A 25,955-nucleotide genomic window follows, 5' to 3' on the forward strand; every position below is an offset into this window, starting at 1 on the left:
CATATGGTGTAATGAGAACAGCTTACCAGGGAACAGTGCAGGAGAATGGAGAAACTTAAGGAATGCTGAGATAAGCATAACACAAATAGTTCTTCTGCTTGAAGGAATAGGAATTTGCACGGTGTTTCACTCTGGATTAAGGCCACAGCTGTTTATTGGAGGACCCATGGAAAGGAAATATCAGAAAACGCACAAGGTATGGTAAAATGGACTTGTAACATGATGCAACTATAACTTGCTGCACCTAATTTTCTGTGATAATGTTTCTAAACTGTTTTTGTTTTTACTAGTGAGATCCTGAGGGCCATTCAGACATTAGAGGATGAACATGATGAGCCAAGTAGCATCTGGGTTTTTGATATAGGAGTTGGGATTGGAATTACAACAGTAAAAGAAACAGCAAACTCTTCTGCAGAAATGGTTGGAGTTGTGCCAAGCCAAGGTAACATACACTGAGGAACAGAAGGAATATATACTCTTTGTTTATGGTTCAATAGACAACTACAGTGATGTCAAGTGTCTACTAAATTTTTTCTCTTGCAGGTACTGCCTTTTAACTCAAAGGAGTCAATGTGCATCACACTCTGGGGAGAAAGAAGGGCTTACACATCCAAGAACTTTGAAAATACAAATCCAAGTGTGATTTGCATGGTCGATATCTTCTGCAGGCAATGACCCAAAACACGCCACAGCAGGGCTCGTAGAAGAATAAGGTGGTAACCTAGTGAAGACTCCCATAGAGTTAATAATATCATACATTAAACACTTTTCCAATCGAGGAAATATACAATATCTGTGTTCAGAATTTCATGATGATAGTAAATTATATGTTTTTCTCTAAACAGATCAGAAGACTATAACCCCATGGAACTGGTGTAGAACAACTTGAGACACCACCTGCAGACACACATGAAACCATTAAGTAACGATGGACTTGTATTGCAAATAATGGCAACATAAATTCAGACTCTGGAATTTATTGATTACCTGGATAGTTCTCCCAGTAATGACTAGAGTGGAAAACAGGAGACTGTCAAGGTCTGGTAAAGGAAGCAATTTCCTGCGGATAGTTGTTAGCAGAACAAGTGCTCTTGACTTTCAGAGAGAGCTAGATGATGGGTTGGTATTCTTTATAAGTCAGAAGCTGCTAGGTTCCCAAGTTGTTGAGACTCAGTTAAAGGGAATGGACTCAGGAGGTTGAACTGCACATAGCTGCTGTTAGTGTTACAATGAGCCAATGAATGTGCCATAGATTGTGCTCAGCAGTTAAAATGAGCAGGCAGCATGTTGCATTCCAGTAGAAGCCTGGTTCTTGTATTCTTTCTTGGGCACAGCTTCCATGAATCCCCTCACGGTATTCACAATTGCATCTGCCCTTGGATATGTGACCAGCCTATAGCTCTGCATTGATAATGAAATAAAAAAAACAGCGGGAGCACCAGGCAGGCAGAGTGGGTCGGGGAAGAAGGGGTGCCCATTTTTCCAGGGGCCCTCAATTGGCCGGGGACCCTGTACATGGGCCCCATTGGCCCTGTAGCTAATCCACCACTGCTGCTGTTTTGGCCATGGTTTTCTTTTGGATTCTGAGTTTGTTTGAATCCATAATTCAAAGCAAAATTTGGTATGAGGATTGCAAAGACCTAGACACTGTGATAGAAGGAAATAGTTTCACAAACTCCTGCAAAGCAAAACTGTTGAGCTGTGCACTTCTCCAGTCTAGAGAGCGGAAACATTAGTACAGTAGTACTTTGAGATGGGGAATCACAACCTCTGGTGCCAATATGTTAAGACTTTCAAATCCTTTCTCCTTGCAAAAAGAAAGTCTGTCTTTTCCTCCTCTTTCTTCTCCCCTTCCTTGTTACTAGTGCTTTCTCTTCTTAAAGAAACTGAAACCTGTGGAGGTCAACCCAATGGGAGAGTGAGCAGCTTGAGACCCTTTAAGAAGTGATAATGCTTTAGAAGACGCCTTTTCAAGGTCTCAAGTTTATTTTCTACCAGAAATGTTCTCTATGCTGAGCCTACCTCTTGTCTATTAAATGAGTGCTCTGAAATCCCATTAAGGTCTAAGATCATTTGAGTTGTACTTGATCAACAACTGTTTCTACTGACTTGCAAACTCCCTGCTAAACTAATCTATTTTCAAGGTCATGTCTACAAACCTTCATCTAGCCAGCTCCCCATCCACAGTGGAAAACAAATGATCTTTGTCAATTTCACTTATCTGCTATAGCAACACTAAAATAGAGATTATTTGTTACTTTTCTGTGTTCTTTGCAAGTACATTCCTCCCCTATTTACTCTTTTTATGTAACCTTCCTCCCCTATTCCCTCCATGCTTGGGGCCCAGTGCAACCAGCCCACCTTCGTTTTCAATATAGTGTACTGGGAGAAGTTCCTCCTTTCTGTAATACAAATTAATGAGATTCGTCATTATTTTTAAAGAAGGAAAAGGGAGGTAATAAATATAGGGATAACATTGGCCAGTCTACCAATATCTTCAAGGAAAAGAGACAAAGTCAAATGCAGCCAGTGGAAGATAGTTCATCCAGTTCTCAAGCCTATTGTTGTTGGCTTAGTAAAGACTTTATTTATCATGAGCTTGACTAGACTTATTCTGGCAGGTTTTTGGTTTTTTTTAAGTGATGTTGCTCACCAGTCAGTCAGTTTCCTCAACTCTGCTCAATTCGATTGTAACTAGTGAAAGGAATGTTACATTTTTAGGGAGTAAGCATTTTAAATAGAACTAGCCTCCGGCCCTGTTCAAAATGTAATCTAAATAATGAAAGATTGTTAGCAGAAAATATAGCACTATTAAATTATATCAAATAATGAATAACAACCCCAAAGTCATTATCTTTACGAGCCTTGATAATTTCTACTGGGTATGTGACCTGTCTTGTAATCAAGAATATGTGTAATCATCCAGGTAAGTTAATAATTACCAATTGCTTAATGCTGCTAATTATATACATGCATCAGTGGTAAAGTACATGCACTGCTGTTGTGTGGGTTTTAGTGCTCCGTCAAAATATGCTTCAAACTTCAGCTTTAAATAATTATTTTTCCCCCATGCAAGGAACAAAGGGTGAAATTTTCAAAAACACAGACATGTTTTAGGAGAAAATTGATTTTTATTGTTAAGTTGCACAGGGACTTTTCAAAACCCCTCCCAAAATGTTTATTTTTCAGCTCTGATAACTATACTTTAGATTAAATAAAACAACAACAAAAATTAAAAAGCCTCTGTCAGAGGGAAAACGCAGTGACACGTCTTTAGTATATTTCTAGCTGCAGGCTCCACACGTGCTATTCCACGTGACGTTTTATTACCATAATGATGTGCAACAAAAGATTTGCAATGGGATAAACTGGTATTTGTCTTTTTCAGTTGAAACGCCTCATAAGTCTAATTTGAGGATTCATCCTCTTGATGTCAGTGTCAGAGGTTTGACCATGTGGTCATTGATCATTTTCCAGGAGAATGGGGCAAAATGTATTTGCAGTGCTGCCCTCTATTTTGTACCAGGTAAAACAATCTGAAACACAGTCGCCGCAGAAGAATACTGAAGCAAAGCGGTAATTTCTTCAGCGGGAACTCTCCAGCACTCCCCATGATATTGTAGCCAGGCAGTGTATCAGTCTTACTCCAGACCTCTTTGATTCCGGAAAACTTAAAGTGACAAAGTGATGCATGATGGGAAACAGAGCCCTCATTATAAATGTCTGTCGTAATTTGTAGTCTGTTCTTAAAGGACTGTGTTTCCCATCCCTTCTAATGAAAACCAGAATCTGACAGTCTGAGTTGCACCACTCTTGCACAAACTGTAAATGCTTGACGGTAACACCGTGATAAATATCAGCGTGAGTTGTTATTGTGGTAGCTGATAACTCTGTTAAAGTTGTGAGTCTATAAGCATTTCCATTTTAACCTCATTTTCATATTCAGGAAGCATGTAGCTTGGTCATTAACATTTATTCTGGACTGACAGCAAGAAAAACAAGAACAGTTGGATTTCACTCATGCACACTTTCCTGGACTTCACCCTCTCTGGTTTTTTGGAAATTATAATTGTAGGATCATAGATTTAATGCCAGAAGGGACCACTATCTCTGTCCGGTCTGACCTCTTGCCATAGACTTTCACCAATCATTCCTTCAGTGGAAGGAATTATTCCTGCATTTTATGCATGATTTAGTACCACTGACTCAGAGGAGAGCAAATTGCATCCCAGTGTACTCTAGGTTGGAGTCACCCTGACGGGAAGGGAGGTGGTGTCTCTGGGATCTATAGGAGATGTGCCAGTGAAAGCTGCCTGAAAGTGGGTGTGCTGATTAGCATGTCCCTCAGTTGCCTGGTTATGCCTCCTCCACCCACTTTTGAGGCTGTGCTGGCCTTCATTGGAGAGGTGCTTGCAGATAATACATATAAATTCTTTTGCTCCAAACCTTGAGGCCCTGCACCCTTACCATTGAAGGAGTTCAAGTGGGATGGGACTTCTTTTCATGGTCTTCAGTGCCTCTCAGATCTCTGAACAATTATACTACCTACATATACTCCCCTTCCTCTAGTTACTAGCACAGTAACTCCTGCTGGGGAGCTGAAACCAGTTCTGGGAGTTGAACATTCTTCTCTTATCTGGTAATGAGGATCACTACAATTATGCCACTGAGCTCGATAAAAGAAATTGCCTTGGCGAATGTAAGTTCTGTGTGATGCTTCATATTTAATTTGCATCTCTTTAATATTTTCTTAACACCTGAATTGCATAACATTACAGTGACTTATTTGAGTGTGTTCCTGAATCATGAAGGTGAGATCTTGATGACAAAGCCGATACTTTTGAAACAGACGTGGTAAAAACTAAGCTATCAGTGTAAAACTCTTCTCTGTTCTTGCAGAAACTCCACCTATTGCATGAAGGTGTCAATGTCCTTGACAGTGGCTGAGAATGAATCTGGGCTTTGCTACAACAGCCAGATCCGATATTTGGAAAAATCAGAAGTCACGAAAAGAAAAATAATCTCCTGCCCTGATATTGAGGATTATAAAAGATCAAATCAAGAGCCAGAAGTAGTATGGTACAAGGTAACATGGCTATCTAATTAGCATTTTGTTGAATGTATACCATTACTTTCTTTGTTTTCAGTCTTGCATCCAGTTGTGAACTTTTTGTGCGTCAAGTGATGAGTGACTGCTCTGAAGGACCAACCAAAGCCTAACAGTTCTGGTGCACAGGATTTATCTTTATTGGTGCAAAATTATCCAGCCTGGCCAGTGACCGACAGCAGCTCCATATCTGTGAAGGGTCTTCCCTATTTTAGGAACTTAAAAAAACCCTGCTCTAATAACTGGAATACCAGCTCAGATGTTCCACAGCCTCCCCCACCCGCCCCCCCCACCCCCACCACAGCTTCTGCACTGGAGGAACTCTGCCATTTCTGAATATTGCAATCAACCGAGCTGGAGGCAACACTGTTTTACATGCCATCAGCACCACCATATAGAGTGTGTGTGTGCTCTGTGTATACATAATACATTTTGAGATGCGCTGAGTTTTGACTTGCCAGATGCACAGGTGCATCAGAAAATAACAATTACAAAAAAGTTGTCACTCTATTTTCATTTTTACTAAGCCTTGGATATTCCAATTCACACTGACAAAACATGTACTGTAACTCATATAAAAGCCATGAAAGCTCCCCCCCCCCCCCCCCGTTATATGGGCAGATATGTTTAGAGCTGAAATATGAAATATGCATATTTAGTAAAGTATGAAATTGTACAGAAAAGAAAGTGTATGGGCAGAAGTCTCATGTCCTACCCATATACCTGCTGAATACCAAAAGGCTGAATAAGGCATTATCATTGTGTAAGTTCACATTGCAGAAATTATCTGACAGACATAATCCTCAGCAGTTACTCTTAAAACACTCCAGGAAAATGAATGCAAGAAAAGTGCAAACCAAAATCAGTAAGGAATTGTACTGGCCAGAAATGGGAACAGAACTTTCATTTATTTTCTTTTCACACATGTACATGTCTTCTGTGTCCAACACATAGATTATATAGCACCGGCTTTCGGTCTGACAGCTGACTGAGTTGTCACAATGATTAAATTGACCAGAACTGATATTGTATTTTGAAGATAACAGTGCAGCCACAAGACAATCAAAATGGACTTTTAGTCTGCTTTGCTAAGAAAAAGAGACATTACTGAAATAACCACCTCCGTCGTCCTCCTTATTCATACTTAATGATAAGTGTCCTTTAATAAGTGTGCTAACAAATGCAGATTGGATGGCAGGATCTTCACTTCTTAGACCCCACATACATCATCTGTAACAGACCTAAAAAAAGTCAGAAGGGTTCAGTCACTGGGGATTCCAATGTTAATGTCGTATTATGCGTGATATATGTAGGGCAGGTTATGCCTTCAAACCCATTTGTGGCAGAAGTTTTTGAAAAACACTCCAAAGAGAATTATGGCACTAGCTGGCATAGACATTCTCTTTTCTCAGTCTAGTCTAAAGAAAGGTTGAGGGCCAGATTCTAGAGAAGACTTGTGTCTCTGCTACATCCCTTTGATTTCAGAATATTTTTATTCCTATTTATTATTTGTACTACGGCAGCACCTAGGAGCTCCAGTCATAGACCAGGTGCCCGTTGTGCTAAACGTTGTACAAGCACATAACAGAAAGATAGCCCCTGCTCCAAAGAGCTTATAGAATTTAGCCCATAATCTCTACACACTCTGCATCTCCACTGAAGTCAATAGAATTGTGGTGACTTATATCACCTGAGGGCCTGACCTGAAGTTTCTAAAGAGGGTGTGTGATTTCAGACTTAGAGAGAGATTGAAAGGATCAAGCCAGTTAACATCCAAGGCTGGACTCACTATGGAGATATAAGAAAAGGAGTACTTCTGGCACCTTAGAGACTAACAACAGAATCTCTAAGGTGCCACAAGTACTCCTTTTCTTTTTGCGAATACAGACTAACTCGGCTGCTACTCTGAAACCTGTCATTATGGAGATATAGATACACACATGCTATCAATCACCTTCTCACCTGCCTTAGATCCAGGTAGGGCAAAGGCCACTGTGCTGAATACTTTGCCCATACTCATGATACACCTGGACAGTGAATGTTTTCCAAAATATGAAGATGATAGTCAAAGCCAAGGTGGTCCCCCAGGATTCTTCCCCTTCCCTTTGCTTAAGGAGAGCTGGACACAACTCCCACCAGAAAAACTTGTGATCATGATGGAACCTTCCAGTGACTGTTGTCCCTTGAAGGTCAGGGAATTTGGGCTTGTGGGCACTGGTCTACTGTGAGACAGCAGATCCAATGCTACAAGCTTGCCATGAGCAGACTTCTCATTGACTTCAGTAGGAGTTCTACATGTGGAGGGATTACAGAATTGGGTGCATTAATAGTAACAAGCTACCTAATGCAATTTGAGCATGTCCTTAATAGAATTAAGCATGACTATATTTCTACACCCAAACTCTCTAGGAAAAATACTAACAAAATTATTATTATTAAAAGTGTAAGTTTCATTTATAGCAGAAATTATACTAATGAAATGCCTGTTTTAAAGAATTACGCTATTAATGTCAATGTGACTTTCTTTCCAAAGCACCATCAGGCCTAAATAACTGTTTTGACAACATGAATAAAGGATTTTTTTTAGATAAATGCAGGTGTCAAGACATGATTGAATGAACAAGACTTAAGAATAGAATTACTCTCATGGAAAAATAAACTGGAGGAGAAAAAAAGATGTATCTAGAAAGAAGAGCCCTAACCCCTTCTTGCCTCCCCACCACCTCCTTGCTATGACTGTGCTGAAGAAATAGCTATGAAAACAATTAGAATGACAGGTGAAGGACAGGTACTAGTTGTACGAGTCTGCAAAAACAGAGTCGTTGAGGTGCTACCACTTAAAAATTTCAGGGAAGAAGAGAGAAGCACAATAATGAACAGCCTAGTTATTGAAATGACTCTGAGGACCAAAGACTCGTGAGAGAAATGTGTAAATAAAGGGAAGAGTTAAAATTACCCCATCAAGACAAACCAGAAAAAGAATGTGACCTGATTTAAATAAGAAATAATCGTACACTTGGGGACTGATTATTAAAGGGAGTTAGCATCTGTCTGACAGGGGATCTAGTTTAATTTCCTCCAGAATATGAAGACTACTTTTTTTTTTTTTTTCCGGGGGGGGGGGGGTTAAATGCATATTTTTGTGATTCCTACTTTCCGCCTTTCTGCTCTTGTGTCAGTCCCATACAGTGAACCAATCCATATAAAATGAATCCGGACAGACTAAAAGCCAGAACTTTCCATTCAGAGTTGGAAATGCTGGGTAGCAGATGGAAGAAGTAATGTAAATGAGCTAAAATTTGGGGGAGTTGTAAATCATTTTAAAATAGGAAATGTTTTGAAGTAAACAAGGAGATAAACAGTGTTGAATAATTAATAAGTGAGTGTTACAAACCTCTCTGCTCAGTGCAATTCTGAATAGACAACCGGGATAGACACATAAATTGTTTCCTCTACCTCATTAATCATTACAGTAGGATGATGTGACCCTCTTTATTAGAAGTACGTAATATGTGAAGCAACATCCTGCCAAAGAAAAGTGATTTGTTTTGTTTGTCTTGTTCGCTCTGGTATTTTTCAAAAAAGAAGAACAAAAATCTTACCCTGGAAGCTTTTATGAGACATGGGACTTTTACTGCTACATTACAGAAAAGATGCAAAGCAGTTACCTACTGAAACTCACTTACAGGTGCATTCTGGGAATTGTAGTCCTTTTAAACCAGAGATGGGTAGAGCTGGATCATGTTCTTTGGACCAGATTCATGTTCTGTCACCCGAGGGCAGAGGGTCTGTTCAAATTTGGGGCACCTTTAAACAGGGCTAAAAATCTAATGTAACTCAGAAAGGTATCTATGTAAAAATGGCACTTTCTTGCTCATCAGAGCCGTTCTCTGCATGTAGATAGGGAGCTGGATTTAGTTCCTTTTCCTGCATTATCAACTATTAACTAAATTCCAAGAGCAGGGCTGAATTTCATTTAATTCACACCTGTGCAACCCCACTGGAGACCACTGAGCTGCACTAGTGTCAACCAAGAATGTAATGGGGTTGCCTAAGTGTCAGTAGGAGCAAAATTTGGATAGGACAATTCGACCGCACAGGATCTGTCCTGTTAAAGGTAAAATTTCATCCTCAGTCTTTGCGATTAATGATGCCTGAAAAGCAGAGGGTTTCAGTATCTAGTATGAGTTTGTAAGGCTGGAAGTTAGATAATCCACCTTTTTACTTGTGTATTGATTACATTTTATTTGGAAATTGGGACACACAAAACATGGAACTGTCATGATTTCTCAAGGGGAAAAGAAGCACCACCAATGTCACTCTGTTCTGTGTTAACTGTATTTTATTATTATTATTGTCAGAGCCAAACCATAACATAACTTGATTCAAATTTTAGCTCAAATCCTGGGCTGTCCTCTCGCTGCTTTTTGCCACACCGCTGACATAAAGGGCCCTAAAGCTGGCATGGATGGCCACCAAAGTCCAGGGAGTTTGTCCATTGTCATAGAGTTGGTATAATGGCTCCTACTCAATCCCATCTCCCTCCTGTTGGTGTAAGGCTCATGACCTAGAAGGGGCCCGGACTTTACTGTCTCCCAGCAATCCCCAGGTGGCATATTGGCTCCTTGAGTGCAGTAGTAGATGACACAAGTTACAGTAGCCCTCAAGCTGCTCTAACTTACTCTGTGGGACTGGTTCCGGCCCAGAATTAGAGTAGACAAAGGTGGCTTAAAGCCACTTTTTCGCACCCTCCTGAGTTGCTTTGTGTGCTCCATGGCTACTGAACTGGGTGTTCAGATTGAGTTGGCAACTCTGGAAGTCATGGAACAAAAACAACCCATCATTTTGTTTGCGGACTGAGCGGAGTGGATATTAAAGTCCATGAGAGATGAATAAACATATCACCCTGATGCACCTCTTTATAGAGGCACTTATCAGACTATGTCCACATGTTAGCACTGATTATTCCAAGGTGTATTAAATGATCAACACCACTAAGTACTGTCAAATTTAGCTGGCTGGAATGATACAATACTTCAGCCTGGAAGTGGATCAAGCACCAGATATTGCGATGCCTAGCATTTACTGGATCACATACAGTACTAGACCCTGATGTAAAGACTTCAGAACCACTACAAACCTTCCTACCAGGACAACAAATTAAAAATATGGACATACGGCCCAGTCCGGCCAAGTGACAACTGGTGAGGGGTGAAGTCAATGGGACCTGTAGATCATCAACACCTCCAAGGAGGTGAAGTGAGAACTGCATCATCCAATTTCAGGCCATTGATTTTTATTAAAAATAATGTTTAAACACTGTTTTAGGCCTCAATGTATCCTTCCAAATGTTTACAACAATGACAGGTCTGACACGTTACAATGCAAACAAAGCATTTGAAGCAACCTTTCTAGGGTCTTATCAGGCCCTCATCACTGTCATATTTGAACACCTACTAATCATTAATGGATTTTGTCCTCCCAACCCTCCTGTGAGGTAGGAGGTACTATCCCCATTTATTGCTGTTGTACTGAGGCAAAGGGTAGATTAAGTGAAAGTGTCTCAGGAAATCTGGGGCTGAGCCAGGGCTTGAACCCAAGTCTCATGAGTCCTACTCTGGGGTCCGCTGGACCATCCTTCTACCTAATCAGGAACTGCCATGAGTTTTTGTGCCACTGTAAATGCACCAGCCACATGGATTTTTTTCTTCAAATTTTCTTCTTGTTTTTTAAGTACATCTACACTGAGCCCTTATGTGTTAAGATTCAGCCTGGAGCCAAATTTCACAGGATATATATACACAAACAAGGATGTATATTTAGGAAAATACTAATGTATCTTTAACTAAGACAATGGTTTATGATGAAAAAGTAGAGAGGTTTTTTTCTACTTGGCCCTGGGTAGATGATGTCTAAAACACTGCATATGTAGTTCAGTGAGCATTAATTGCTGTAGCTTGTTATATACATGTCTGTTAAATTTTAAACAAAAATGACTCAGATAAACCCTAGTTTTTCAAGTTGTGAATATTCAAATCTCCATGCTGTCTCGAAATCATATCTGATCCTGTATCCGATATCCATACTTAAAACTAAATTGATTTTTTTAAGAAACCTCAGTTTTGCCAAGGTATTTCCACTGAGAGGTACATGTTTACTTGTCCAGTCAGACAGGTGCTTTACCGTACCAGCTGGTTAATTTAGGCATCTGATGTTTTTGTGCAGGAATGTAAGCCAAAAATGTGGAGAAGCATCGTAATTCAGAAAGGAAATACTCTTTTAATACAAGAAGTCCAGGAAGAAGATGGAGGAAATTATACTTGTGAACTAAAGTTTGAAGGCAAGCTAATACGAAGAACAACTCAGTTAAAGGTTACAGGTAAGAAACTTCTTGCATAACGTGAGTTCTCAAATGAAGGGAAGATGGCTTCACTCAGCAACTGAAGTATGGGTTGAACCCAGGCAACCCTAAATGGGAAATTCAGATCAGGCCCCAGTTGTTTAAAGATAAAAAGGCACAAAAAGGGCCAAAACAAAAACCTAGATCCAGGCACCCCAAAACTTCAGAGGAGTTCAGGCCCAGATCTGTACTGTGTGACTTGGGCCCTTCTCTAATGGTGAATAGGAGGAATATTGGCTGCAAATGCAAATAAAATAATTAGCAGTCATTAAGATGTTGCCCTAGAGAAAGAGACAGTAGAAACAGTCAGCATAAGTAACTGCTTTATGGTTCAGAGTACACAATTGTTCCATGCCTTTTATCTTCTGATTCATTTCTGGTCATCAGATTATCTGTTGGAGGTCGGTCTTCAGTAAGGACTTCAGGACACCTATTCTGAGAATAAAATTAAAAAGCAATATTATAATAGAAAGCTTTCACTAAGTAGTGTCCATTTATTATGCCATGCATGTGTGTTCACAGGAGAGATTGTAAGGACAGGAATGAAAGAGTAGGACTGCATTATATACCCATTCATTCCTGAATCCTTTCCATTTCCCCTTTTTAGATAATGTACTTGTCATTATTAATTTGCCATCAGCAAGCTTCTGAAATCATTGTTTTCTTCCAGTTCTTCACACAATAACATTCGAGCAAATATTTAGAAGGATATGGAGCCAGAGCCAGTCTCGGTATAAACAATGCCAAAATCAGTAGAATTGCACCTGCTTACACAAGGCTCCGTTTAGTCCAGATGCTATTTCTAACACGCTTTCAAAATAACATTGTTGAAATTATTAGTTTCAGAAGCTACTATGATTTATACATATTAATTTCCCATTAGTTATCATTGCCCCTTATTTGAAATGAATCTTTTTCACTGGATGTCAAAATCACAGTATATGATTATTTGTAGTCTGTTTTTGCGCCTGGACAGATCTCTGTACCATCATCAGTTTGACCAACCTGAACCAAAAACTATCAAATGAAAACACATGACCTTCCTTGGAGGCAGTTGCTATACCAGGTAGCATGCTGGTCTTCAGTCAGAATACTAACTGAATGTGACTAATAAAGGTAAATACACCTGTATCAATTCCACATGGTGGATGTTCTTTAGCTTACAGACTTGTCAGCTCTCTCCATCCCCTCTAGTATCTGCAAGACCTTGTTAGCTGTTCATTATCTGCCCATTATGCAGTATCTGCAGTACTTTAGGTTTTAATTTATTTGCCCTGCACCTATTGTAATATTTGCTCTCATTATTTGTTCAGATAAAAGGGTTTATGACCTGAAGTATTAAGAATTGTAGGTAAGGGATATGGTACCATTCCTGCTTGCAGAACGCTTGAGAAGCAAGGAATTGTTATCCTTGAAATTTGATGTGCAATTCGTATATTCTCCTCAATTTACAACAAGCAACCTATTATTCCTTAATAATCTATGCAGTCAGCATTGTGAACATAGCAGCAAAACAAAAGTGATCTCAATTTACATGAATTTATAAATATATATTGGGCTTTACCTATAATGTCAAACCCTAATTTTAAGTGGGGTTGAGACCAAAATCTGAATTTTTTTGGCCTGGGTCCATCTCTATGGAATATTATATTTGAAATGCTCAGCCCAATTTGTATGAATGGCAACCTGTCTAGATGAATAATAGCAATGGCTTCAATTCAGTACATGCAAAATCAGTGATGCCAGATATGTAATGGTTTGGTGCTGCACAAAAACTCGTTTTTTCTTCTTTTCAGTTCATGATTTTATATGCAAATAGCTTTGAGGTATCGAGATATGTACTGATTTTATGTATCAATTCATAGGAAAAAATCTTTCAACAGTATGACAGTGGTTTATTTGTCTGTGTCCATGACTGCACTGCAAAGTGCCGATTCTACAGGCAGAGCAAGCCAAAGCTTGGGAGTAGATGCATGGGGAAGCAATAATTGGAAGATGCTGAAGTGTGGCTATAAGTGTTGTCCCAGGAGACTGAAGAAAAATATGTGACTGGCAAACGTTCTGAGAAACCCTTCTTCCTCTGTGACTAATTTAGGTATAGGTTAATTTATATCGCGCCTCCCGTGAAATATATTTTGGAGTGAATACGAAGACAAAATAGAAACCTAACTAATGGTTAAGTGATATGGCCACTAAAACTGATGAATGGAGTCCAGCTTTCCCTACTGTTTTTCACTGACCATAAAGGACAAGAGTCCATTTTGCAGGTAATTCTGTGAAGGCCATATAGTAAATCTAAAATTTCCTTCAGCAAACCAGGTACAACTCATCCAAAAAGGACAGTGCATTTGCTGCCTGCTGGACTGACATTATATTAGTGGAGCAGGACAGTCTCTCACGGATCTGGGCAATCTTATCTGCCAAGTTAATGGAAACCTCTTCATAACAGCAAATAGTCAACTCTCCCTTTGAAAGAAGGCCATCTGGCCCAGTCAGGCTGCCCCTCTGCCCCAGTGCCTCTGAGGATAGGGCAGGTTCTCTGACCTGACTTCATAGATGTTGTAGTGAAGGACAAGAATAACCTCCAGTAAATCCTTGGTATACAAACATAAGAAATTTGCCTCAATCAGACCAAGAACATGTCTTTTGCCACCAGTTCTCTAGCCTGCTTTCCTACCACTTTGCCTGTTCTGAAGGCCATCTGTAATCAACAGTGACCTGTAAGAGACAGGCATTTAGGAAACAGGTTGCTGCTGGTTGACACAGTGGGCAACGTTATCCCACTTCCTAGAATTGAATTCTGGAATCCAGCTGAGTTCCCATCAAAACAGATTTACAATGCTATGAGTGGCGAGGACAGAACCTGAGCTCAGACTGACAGACAGACCTGCTGCTGCATGTAAATTACAGTTAGTAAATACGGCTGAAGGCTAACTAGAAAAGCAATAGCTGTTGGAAGCAAAGCCCTAAGAGAATTTTCACTGCAGCTGTGTACTGGAGACGTGGAGAAAGAAAAATCTTACCTACTGCTTTCAAATGCTTTTTCCTCTGCGGGGTGTTTCTAATGCTGATGTTACTTCTGCTGCTTCTCAACATGCCTGAGCTGGCATTTTGAAATCACAGGCACACAGGCTTTTTTGACCATACAGATTCAGAACTGTAAGACTCTGGTGGCCTAACCTGGAGGACATGGTAATCTGGAATTTTTTATTAGAGTAAAGGGTTAGCCTGACATTAAAATAGGCAACACCTGGGCTCCCTTATGCAAGAGGAGCTGTAGTGCTGTGCAGAGAGAAGTGGCTTAACTTCGATTCTGTTATCCTGTACATCTGCTCATCTGCAGCTGAAAGTGTTGTTTACTTTAGTGACTGTTGTAGTTATTTTTATTTACATCTTCCCTGTTTATAGCCATGGACATTTCTATGACAGGCAGGCAGTATGCAGAGCGCAGACCGACCTTGGTGAGGAAATAGTGGTGCGTGTAGCAAACACAGAAGACAGTAGGCCCTGGAGGCCATATTTGATGCAGTAATGCCCACCTTCCTCTGGTTATTCAGTCAGTACTGAGAATGAGAACAGGTAGCCCTTACTGTGTATAGGTTAAAAGCTATGTACCTAAAAGTTTAGAGGCATCCAGAAGTTCAAAGAGGCTTGCTTTATGAACATTTATTCAAACCTCTTTATTCCAAAAATTGCTCAAGTAATCTTCTGAGGACAGATATTGCTGAGATTTCTGATCCTCCCTTGTGTTGCTCTGCCTGAGAATAGCAAAAGAATATTGCACTATTTCATTACCAGGTTGCTACACTTAACAAGCAGGTGGCTACAGTCTGTGTTAGCTGAGATGTCCAAATAATCTTCAGGAACAGCTCCCAGTAGAGGGTATTTTGAGAATACATCCAGGAAATGATCAAGGCGTAGATAACCGTGACAAGTGAAAGATAAACAGCTGCAGCTTACTGGCCAGAAGAAAATAGACAGAGGCATTTTGTGTCTCAGCTAACATCTGTGATGCTAACATCAGCAATGGAACGAAAAAGGTCATCTGATTGTGGCCCATGGAGAACCAACAGTAGGGACACCTCTAGCTGTGGATGAGGGATCTTGTTGGGTTTTATCTTTTCTGAACTGGATCATCCATGCTGAATAAAAATATCAGTTTTTTCTTGGAGGCTGGTTGGTATCTTAGATTACAAGTTCTCAAGTTCTCTTGTCTTTACATGTTTGTGTTAGACCTGGGCACAACATGTGTTTTCCTTAGAGCTGAATGGGAAACTGTTTCCCTGTCCCACTGAAATTTTCAGGATTTCAAAAATGTTTCCATTCTGCATCGGGACAAAGGAGAAACCTTTTTCAAAACTTTTTTGGAAAAAAACTGAGAGCTTCTGTTGTAATTCAGGCGGAGTAGGGACCTGGGTCTCTCACATTCCAGTGATGAAGGCACTCACCTGGGCTTTTGGCTGTTTTGAGGTGGGCCTCTGTGATGACTGGGTTGGGATTGCTGTTCTGGAGTGCATTAGAGTGTAACAGTCTCTCTCTCTCTGGTTTTGACCAGAAATTCTATCCTGGACCTGAGAAACCTTCCTAAGGAAAGTTTAGTTGAAACTGACCCTTTCTTGTGATAAGTTTCAACTATGACAAATCACCATTTTCCAACAAAAAATTCCCGACCAGTTCTGGCTTTGCATAGCACCTAGCACAATGGATCTCTGGTCCTTGGTATAGAAACATAAGAAATTTTCCTCTTGGCGGTACTGTAATAAAAATATGAAATAAACAATAGCATTCATATGCAGATGTACTGTGAGCACCCAAAATGGTAGAAACTGACATCAGAGTAACTACAAGCAGAGGAGGTACCAGGAAGGAAAGATCCTGTGTCATAGAAAAGGTAGGCAAAATTAAAAGAGCCAGTAGCAGTATTTTAATGTTGTGTGTGCACTAAGAAAGGATAATCAGGGTATAGAGGCTACTGCAGCAATAATATTTAAGATGTGATTACATGAAAAACCACTGAGCAAGGGGGAAAGGGAGAAAAGTGAAAGAACCCCCACTTACACCCACACGTCCTGTCCCCCAATGCACTCCCTCAGCTCAAGGGAGCTCAGGAACTGTTCCTTCTTACTCCTGTCCTTACCTACTCCTCTGGGGCCAGACTCAAGGTCTGAGTAGCTCATCTAGGAGTAGAAGGGGTGTTTTACTCACTGGTTACTTCCCTGTGGATAGCTCTAGTCATAAACCAGTCATACAAGATCACCTGCTACAAGATATTAGTAAGGAAAAGGCACTGAAGCAATGATGGACCGAGGCTGAAAGCCATCACTGCAATGGCTCGATGCAGTTGAGAAAGCAAATGGAATCTCAGATATATTAATAGAAAAACAGAGCACAAATCAAAATAGGTCATAATGGCATTGCAGAAAGGGCTAGTGAGACCATAGCTGGAGCATGGCACACAATTTATGGAAGTCATCTTATAGGAAGGGTATTGACAAATTGGCAAAGTCCTAGGAGAGGGCAATTAGGATGATAAAACATGTCCGAGGTTTTTAGCTCTTTGCAGGACTGTTGGGGGGGAAAAAACACCTACAACCTAGAATGCATTCCAAAAAATATTTTTGACACTATGTAATTAGAAGGACTTAATATTGAGTTATGTTCCCTTGTTGTAAACACACAACTCCAATTAGCAGTACATAAATCTCTGTGTTTCCATGTGCATCGGTTTTAATAATAGTAATTTGTCCGCAAACCTCAGCTATTTCCATCATTAATTCTCCTTAGTTTCATTATATTCTTCAAATGGAGCAGGACCAAATATTGCTACCCTTATTCATGGAAGAAGTTCCACTGAATTCAATTTGGCCCAAGGTCTCTCTAGCACAGGGGTGGGCAAACTACCTCCCGGGGGCCACATCCGGCCCCTCAGACATTTTAAGCCAGCCCTTGAGCTCCCACCAGGGAGCAGGGTCCAAAGCTTGCCCTGCTCTGGCAATCCAACCAGGGGCTTGCCCCCTCTCCGCATGTGCCGTGGCTCCGTGAGGCTCCCGGAAGCAGTGGCATATCCCTAATCTGGCTCCTATGCATAGGGGCAGCCAGGGGGCTCTGCACGCTGCCCTTGCCCCAAGTGCGACCCCCAGAACTCCCATTGGCTGGGAACCACGGCCATTTGGAGCTGCAGGGGCAGCACCTGTGGATGGGGCAGCATGCAGAGCCACCTGGCTGCACCTCCGTTTAGAAGCTGGAGCGGGTCACATGCCACTGCTTCTGGGAGCAGCTTGAGGTAAGTGCCACCTGGAGCCTGCACCCCTAGCCCCCTCCCATGCCCCAACCCCCTACCCCAGCCCTGATCCCCCTCCCAACCTCCAAACCCCTTGATCCCAACCTGGAGCACCCTCCTGCACCCCCAACCCCTCACCTCCAGCCCCACCCCAGAGCCCATACCCCCAGCCAGAGCCTTCACCCCCTCCTCCACGCTAACCCCCTGTGCCAGCCCAGAGCCCCTTCCCACACCCTGAACTCTTCATTTCTGGCCCCACTCCAGAGCCCGCACCCCCAGGCAGAGCCCTCACCCCTTCCCGCACCCCAACCTCCAATTTCGTGAGTATTCATGGCCCACCCCATACCCAGATGTGGCCCTTGGACCAAAAAGTGTGCCCACCCCTGCTCTAGCATCATCTCTTACCATTGATAATGTGCTCACATAAAGTACCCTGAGAATATATGCAAGACATATTTATGCATTCCTGCATTGTTTGTTGGTAGCTTTATTGTGGATGCAGAGGGGAATTAGTAAATGACTTATTTATAAAAATTTCTGATCTCTGAAGTCTCTAAAACCTAATGATCTACCAAAAGCCCCCAAAGTTTAATTGGAGTATAAAATTAGAATTTGCTCACATAGTATAAAATAAATGCACTAGGATTAATTGATAGATACCCAGTAATGTCAAAATTACATCTGGAATACAGATGGATCTATTAACATTCAAATACATTACTCAAGTAATAAAAGCACATTAATATAAACTATATTTGAAATAAAATTCAGCCAACCTGAACTTCTCTCTTTTTTTCCTGGAACCTCTTCAGTCTCTGATTTTATAGCAATGTGCAATTTAAAAATATACCTGTAACACTTACCGGTAGCTTGTCCACTTTTTCCATGTGTGCCTGCCAGCCTGCTATGTTGAAAAGCTACTCATGAGGTTATATGTTTGGAATAAGGTTGAAAAACCAGGAGGTATATATTTTTGGTGCTGTTAAAATATGCACAGCCCTTGGTAAGTAATATATCATGCGCCCCTTGGGAAGTAATATATCATGTAGACGATACTGTAACATAGCAAAGGACATAGCACCTCACAGTGCTATTATCATGAGGAATATCAACTTCTCCTGCAGGTCAGCCAGCACTTCTGTGTTTGGTGGTGCCTGAATCTTCACTGAGATGTCTCTGACCTCTGTCTGCAGCAGGCTCTCTCATGAAGTACTATGTTAAGGGAGGAGATTTTGAGTTGTCTAACGTCCTCCCTGTACCAATACATGATTTGTGAACTTGCATTGATGAATTATTTCCCCACTGGCCAGCAGAAAGCAACCATTTAAGGGTCTTTATAAGCTGCCAGTGATCAATTATCACGACAGAAGTGATTACTGGGCAGGAAAAGACCACTTTGCCCAACCAGCTTTTCCTCTGAGTTTATTTTAACCCCAGGTCTGTCTCCATCAGACTCTTTTTATCCCCCTTTAAAATGCTAGTTGTTTCCAAAAGCCATTTCCCCAACAATATTTGCTTTGACTAATTTGCATGACAAATTATTCCACATGAATGAAATGATTCTGCCTGAATTCACTGTTCGCTCGTGGTTTTTTGCTTAAATTGTTTTAAATCTCATTACGTTTCTTAGTGTTTAAATGACACCTGCTGTTGTGTCAGAGGGTCACAGGATGTGACAGAGCTGCAAAAGCAGTTTACTGTGTATGATGCAGAAAGAAATGTGGGTAACATTCCTTCTATGTAACAATAATTGTTATGTGGCTTACTGGTCGGGTCCCAAACCACCTCCGCAATTCTACTATCTACCAGAGAACAGCCCTGTATCTTCCCCTCTTCCCTTGTCTCCCATTGGCCTGTTCTGATGCTGAGGACTCTGTGACATGGAGGCCCGTTTGTAGTTCCTTACTCTGTCTCAGCAGCTCTTGTCAGGCCTGACATCCTCACGACACCTACTGCACTGTTGTCATAATCTGTATCGACACGGTAACAAGTGAGATATCACTGGAAATCTAATAACTCACTGATCATTAATATTCTTGTGTGAGGTATGTACAGGGTTTTCTTGGGTATTCTTGTGTGAGGTAAGTACGGGGTATATTAAAAGTTATAGATATGTGCTGGAATTATGACTAAAATGTGTTTAAAGCAGGCATGTTAGGGGGCCTTGGTAAACAGGTCTGCCTTAGTCAAAGGAATGTGTATTTGTTTGTCTGATCAGCCCGGTCATCAGGCAGAGACAATTAAGGGCTATTTACATATTAGATAAGCAAAGCTATCAAGCTAATAAGCGGGGGAGGAGACACCTTGGCATCTACATCCCAGCAGGGAAGAGAAACTTTATCTGCGCTATAAAGACAGGGGATCGGAACTTTGAGAGATAAGCAATTGAATCAACTGATATATAATACAGTTATATTGTATACAACATGTAACGAGTGAGATGTTTTATGTAACCCTGTGACACACTGGTGATTAATATAATTGTGAAACGTATGTATTAACACTATATAAGGAATTATGGATATTCATTGATATTATGCTTCATAGTCTTTGACCAAACAAAGGGACAAACAGGTTTTACCCAGGCAGGAGGAAAGGCAGCTCTGTACCTGTCACCAATGAAATTATACAAAGTTGTGCCCAAAAACAGCAGACGCCCCATTTACATTCAAATCAACAGGGAGATAGGAAGACCACAGGGAGGGAAGAACAGCATGAGGTCATCCAGCCTCTTGAAACAAGGTCACTGAACGTTGAGAGAGAGGAAGCGGAGACAGAGGGCCATTTTGGCATCCATCACTTAGAGGGTCACAAAAGGCCAGAGCTCCCGCAGGCTTAGAAAGATGGGTCCTTTAATCAAGGAGGGGTTGAAGTCTCTGGGAACTGAATGCAGGTGAGAAACCTGCTTAGGCAAAGATCTTTCACCTAGGAGGACAAGGGAAGTCAGCACCTTGTGCTTCTGTGGAACGTCCTGACTGAGGGAAAGTCAGCCAGGGCTGGGAAGAAGAATGACTGGTGAGAGAAACCATCTTGAACAAAGCCTATACCTTGCTAGATTAAGTTTTAGACTTTTTAGATGCATGTTTTCCACTTTATTTGCTTGTAGACATTTCTATTTTTATTTCTTTTACTTTGGATCACTTAACCTATGTCCTGTTGTTAATACATGTGTTTTATTTTACTATAAACCAACTCAGTGTCTGCAGGGAAGGGTGTATTTACTCCAGTTAAGTTAATAAGCTGTAATGAGCCTTTTGTCTCTTTAAAGGTGCAAACAAAGCTTATAATTTCTCTGGGCGGTCCAGAAAAGGGCTGGACGCTTCAGAGCAGATGGTTTTGGGAAAATTGAGGACTGGGAGTGTGTTGGGACCATCAAGCTAGGAGTAACCGAGGCTGGTGTAAGCCAGAGTGAGACCATTGTCCTGTAGGCGGGCAGCTGGAGTCAGAGCTGCTGATCCAGGAATGTACAGCACACAGATGCTCAGGGATGACCTGCCTACTTGTCTGCTGGCTGCTGGTATCCAGGCTGTGAGCCTTAGCAGCAAAGCATTTCACGCACCCACGGTTACAGGGCCAGTGGTGAGACAGCCCCTCACTAGCCTGGATTGCACCCCAGAATGTGACAGACTTATCCTCTAGTCATGCACAATTTGTCTCTTCTGTGCTTCCAATCTGGTATGGAAATGAAAAGATCTGATAAAGCCTTGTCTGGAAGCACCATCACTGATCTGGCACGTTTCTTCCTTCAGGCTTTGCTGAAAAGGTTGGTTGGTTTGTTTGTTCATTTTGTTTTGGGGTTTTTTTTTTAATCTGCACAAGCCAGAGAGGTTACCAGTCACTTTGGTGGAATCACAGAAACTCCACTTCCAAAGTTCCCCATGACGCAGATCAAGTTGTAAGCATTACATCATCCAGATAATCTGTCATTGGCAGAATAGGACATAATTACTTAGCAACCTTGATGTCTACCTTTTTCATTTGGAAGCACCTACCATATTGTGGGTGCTACTAGAAATAATATAATAATACTGAGAACTGCTAGTTTACCAAATGATACCTTTCATAGACTGTCTCTCCACTCTCTTCCTTCTCTTTCTCAAACTAAACTTATAAAAGGACGTTCCCAAATCCCATGAAACCCAGTTGAAAGCTACCACGGAAAAGAGAATCGACATATAACATAATCATTAGAGCTGGCTGAAAGTTATTTGAAGAAAATTTTCCATTTAAAAATGCATTTTTGTCCAAATTAAAACATTTCATGGGAACATGTCAATTTCTATGAAATTTTTTTTTGTGGGGAAAAAATAAAAATTAATTGTTTTGACTTTCTCATTTCATGTTGATAATGTCAACTCATTTAATTTCAACTATTGTTTTGATTAATATCATTTTGACTTCAATATATTAAATACTAATTTTAGTCTGTGTAGATGTTAAATATAAAATCATAAAAGTGTAGGACTGGAAGGGACCTCAACAGGTCACCTAGTCCAGTCTCCTGCTCTCAAGGCAGGACTAAGTAATAACTAAACCATTCCTGACAGGAGTTTGTTTAACCCGTTCTTAAAAACCTCCAATGACAGAGATTCCACAACCTCCCTCAGCAATTTGTTCCAGTGCTTAACTACCCTGACAGGAAGTTTTTCCCTAATGTCTAACCTAAACCTTCCTTGCTGCAATATAAGCCCATTGTCTCTTGTCCTATCCTCAGAGGTTAAGAAGAACAATTTTTCACCCTCCGCCTTGTAGCTATTTTTTATGTACTTGAACCCTCTTATCATGTCCTCCCCCCGGCCCTGTCTTCTCTTCTCTTCAGACTAAACAAAACCAATTTTTTCTATCTTTCTTTATAGGTCATGTTTTCTAGACTTTTAATTATTTTTGTTGCTCTCCTCTGGACTTTCTCCAATTTGTCCACATCTTTCCTGAAATGCGGTGCCCAGAACTGGACACAATATTCCAACTGAGGCCTAATCAGCGCAGAGTGGAAGAATTAGTTCTCGTGTCTTGCTTACAACACTCCTGCTAATACATCCCAGAAGGATGTTTGCTTTTTTTTGCAACAGCATTACCCTGTTGGCTCATATTTAGCTTGTATTCCGCTATAACCCCCAGATCCCTTTCTGCAGTACTCCTTCCAAGGCAGTCATTTCCCATTTTATACGTGTGCAACTGATTGTACTTTCCTACGTGGAGTACTTTGCATTTGTCCTTATTGAATTTCATCCTATTTACTTCATACTGTTTCTCCAGTTTGTCCAGTTCATATTGAATTTTAGTCCTAGCCTCCAAAGCACTTGCAAAGCCTCCCAGCTTGGTTTCATTTGCAAACTTTATAAGTGTACTCTCTGTGCCAGTATTTAAATCACTGATGATGATATTGAACAGAACCAGACCCAGGACAGATCGCTGCAGGACCCCACTTGATATGCCCTTCCAGCTTGATTGTGAACCACTGATAACTACTCTCTGGGAACGGTTTTCCAACCAACTATGCACCCACCTTATAGTAGCTCCATCTTGGCTATATTTCCCTAGTTTGTTTGTGAGGTCATGCAAGACAGTATCAAAAGCCTTACTAATGTCAAGATATATCACATCTACTGCTTCCCCCTATCCACAAGGCTTGTTATCCTGTCAATGAAAGGTATTAGGTTGGTTTGACATGATTTGTCCTTGACAAATCCATGTTGATAGTTATTTACCACCTTACTATCTTCTAGGTATTTGCAAGTTGATTGCTCCACTATCTTTCTGGGTACTGAGGTTAAGCTGACTGGTCTATAATTCCCCGGGTTGTTCTTATTGCCCTTTTTATAGATGGGCACTATATTTGCCTTCTTCCAATCCTCTGGAATCTCTCCCATCTTCCATGAGTTTTCAGAGATAACTGATAATGGCTCAGAGATCTCCTCAGTCAGCTCCTTGTGTATTTTAGGATGCATTGCATCAAGCCCTGGTGACTTGAAGACATTTAACTTGTTTAAGTAATTTTTATCTTGTTCTTTCCCTTTTTTAGCCTCAGATCCTACCTCATTTTCACTAGCATTCACCATGTTAGACGTCCAGTTGCTACTAACCTTTTTGGTGAAAACTGAAACAAAAACAGTCACTTAGCACTTCTGCCATTTCTACATTTTCTGTTATTATCTTTGCTCCCTCACTGAGTAACGGACTGACCCTGTTCTTCGTTTTCCCCTTGCTTCTAATAATATATATTCTTTTAAATTTGTATTATGTTTCAACATGATTAAATGTTTCAATTGTTTTTAATAGAAAAATTTCAGAATTTTCGTTTCATAGGAAACTTTGAGCTGATTCAGAACAAAAACCTATTTTGAAATGTCAGATTTTCCCATGGGAACAAAAATTCCAGTTTTTGACCAGCTCTAATAATTTCACCTAATTCCTGGGAGCTGATAAGTGCCCTGCATTGTTTTCCTGCTGTGATCTTTGCCAGTGAGAACTGTTGGGAGCCATTAGCCTCTGCACTTTAAGTTAATCTTATTATTTCAAACATGAGTCAGGCTGTTTGTTGTCATGGTTAAGGCAGAAAATATTTCAAACAAACCTTAAAACTACTAGTAAATTTCCCTGATAAGACAGATCGCAAATTTTAAGGTAAGAACTCTGTGAAGGGGTGAGACAGGGTTTGCATTGTCCTTCCCGATTTTGAGTGTTACATATTTGCACTGTAAGCGTTGACAGGAACGGGAAGAATTCTCTGCATGTGGAGTTTATTCCCCATCCCTGGAAACAGCTGCTAGACCATCCCTTCCAGGGATAACTTTTTATTTCTGTCTCTCCTTTTAAAGAATACTTTTCTCCTTTAGGAATGTATCTGAATATATCAAATCATACATGGTATCAAAAATGCCCCCAGGCAAGGATACCCCAGAACATCTTCTTCCCTTCCCTTTGAACAGCTTTCACCCTTCTCCCCTGCCTTGGAAAATTTTCAATTCATACTCAGCATTTAACACTCACTCTTAACGTGCGGAATGGAATGCATGTCCTCGGTCTCATCCCAAGTGAGTGCTTCATCTATTTTACTTTCTTGGCAAGGAATCTTCTATTTACAGCCAGAGGCCTAAGATTCGCCCTCACTAACTTCACTGGGAGCTGTAGGAGTGCAGTGAGAACAGATTGGCAATTTCCCCTTTATAACCAATTTTTTACCGAACAAGCTATTTTTCTCCCCATGCCCTAACTCCCTCTTTCATCAATAATATGGACTGCAAAGCTACCGTCCAAAATGTTTTTTGCCCAAGTATATAATGGTCACGTGTACCCCATTTGCCTTGGCTACTAGCATGAGGACAAATCCTGTGTCCGTACTCAGGCAAAACTGCCAAAGATTTCAATTGGATTTCCCGTGATTTCAATGGCAGTGTTGCTTCTGCAAGGATCCAGGAGTTGGTCGCTAATATGTCCATATCATTAATATCTTCAAAAATTCAGATGTATCTATTAAGAAAATCCTGGTGCTTATGAAGTTGGCTAGCTGCAATCAGAGTAAACATTTCAAGATCTTCATTAAATCTCACCAGGCAGATTGAATTGATATTAAGCTACTAAAAGTTCTACAGTTACTTACTGTTCAGTGTCTCATGGCCTCTTCTTGAATGCATGGTCTCTTGCTCTGTTTCTTTCCTTCTCTCTCTGGCATGGTTCAATTCACCACGGTAATAGTGCAGTACTACTGGAGTGTTTCAGGCTACTATTGCAGAATAACATGCTGGGTTTTCTTTGTGATAAGGGCTGTTTACCAATTTTCAGGCCTAGAAAACTGATCTGTTAGAACCTATGACTGTTGCAGGCGGGGAGAAGAAAGAGAGAGGAGCAATGAGACTTTCTAGTGACCCCAACCGTAACAAATGTCTCAAAGTGAAATTTTTTTAAAATCAAAAGGGAATTAATGGAATCAGAGGAATGAGCAAAATTTTGCAACAACTCCACACTTCCAGGAAGAATCCTACAAGCTACACTTGGGAGCAGAGAAATTCTTTCTTCTCATTCCTTTTTAGCATGAACAACTGAAATATGTAATGTGCATTTTTGTATCTGGAGTCACTGTACCTTGCTACTGCCATTGTCTACTTCCATGGCAAGACTATATCACTTCTCTGAGTCTAATCTCCCTAAGTGGTCATGGAAACAGCCGA

General features: G+C 40.8%; 1 protein-coding gene and 1 long non-coding RNA gene across 5 annotated transcripts in view; one reads left to right on the plus strand and one right to left on the minus strand.

Annotated features, from left to right (window-relative positions):
* Positions 1-25,955, plus strand: part of IL1RAPL2 (interleukin 1 receptor accessory protein like 2) — a 544,020-nt gene that overhangs the window by 295,638 nt on the left and 222,427 nt on the right. For all 4 annotated transcript variants that reach the window (XM_037909234.2, XM_043522683.1, XM_043522684.1 and 1 more), the window contains 2 exons: positions 4,900-5,086; positions 11,333-11,486. In XM_037909234.2, coding sequence (XP_037765162.1) covers positions 4,900-5,086; positions 11,333-11,486 — 341 coding nt within the window. The remainder of the gene's footprint in view (positions 1-4,899; positions 5,087-11,332; positions 11,487-25,955) is intronic.
* LOC122461728 lies at positions 11,367-25,594 on the minus strand. The gene is made up of 2 exons (XR_006283853.1): positions 25,388-25,594; positions 11,367-11,937 (listed from the first exon to the last, which is right to left on the minus strand). It is a non-coding gene; the product is annotated as an uncharacterized LOC122461728 (long non-coding RNA).

Source organism: Chelonia mydas, chromosome 9 (genome assembly GCF_015237465.2).
Source record: "Chelonia mydas isolate rCheMyd1 chromosome 9, rCheMyd1.pri.v2, whole genome shotgun sequence".
In the NCBI taxonomy this organism is placed as follows: Eukaryota; Metazoa; Chordata; order Testudines; family Cheloniidae; genus Chelonia; species Chelonia mydas.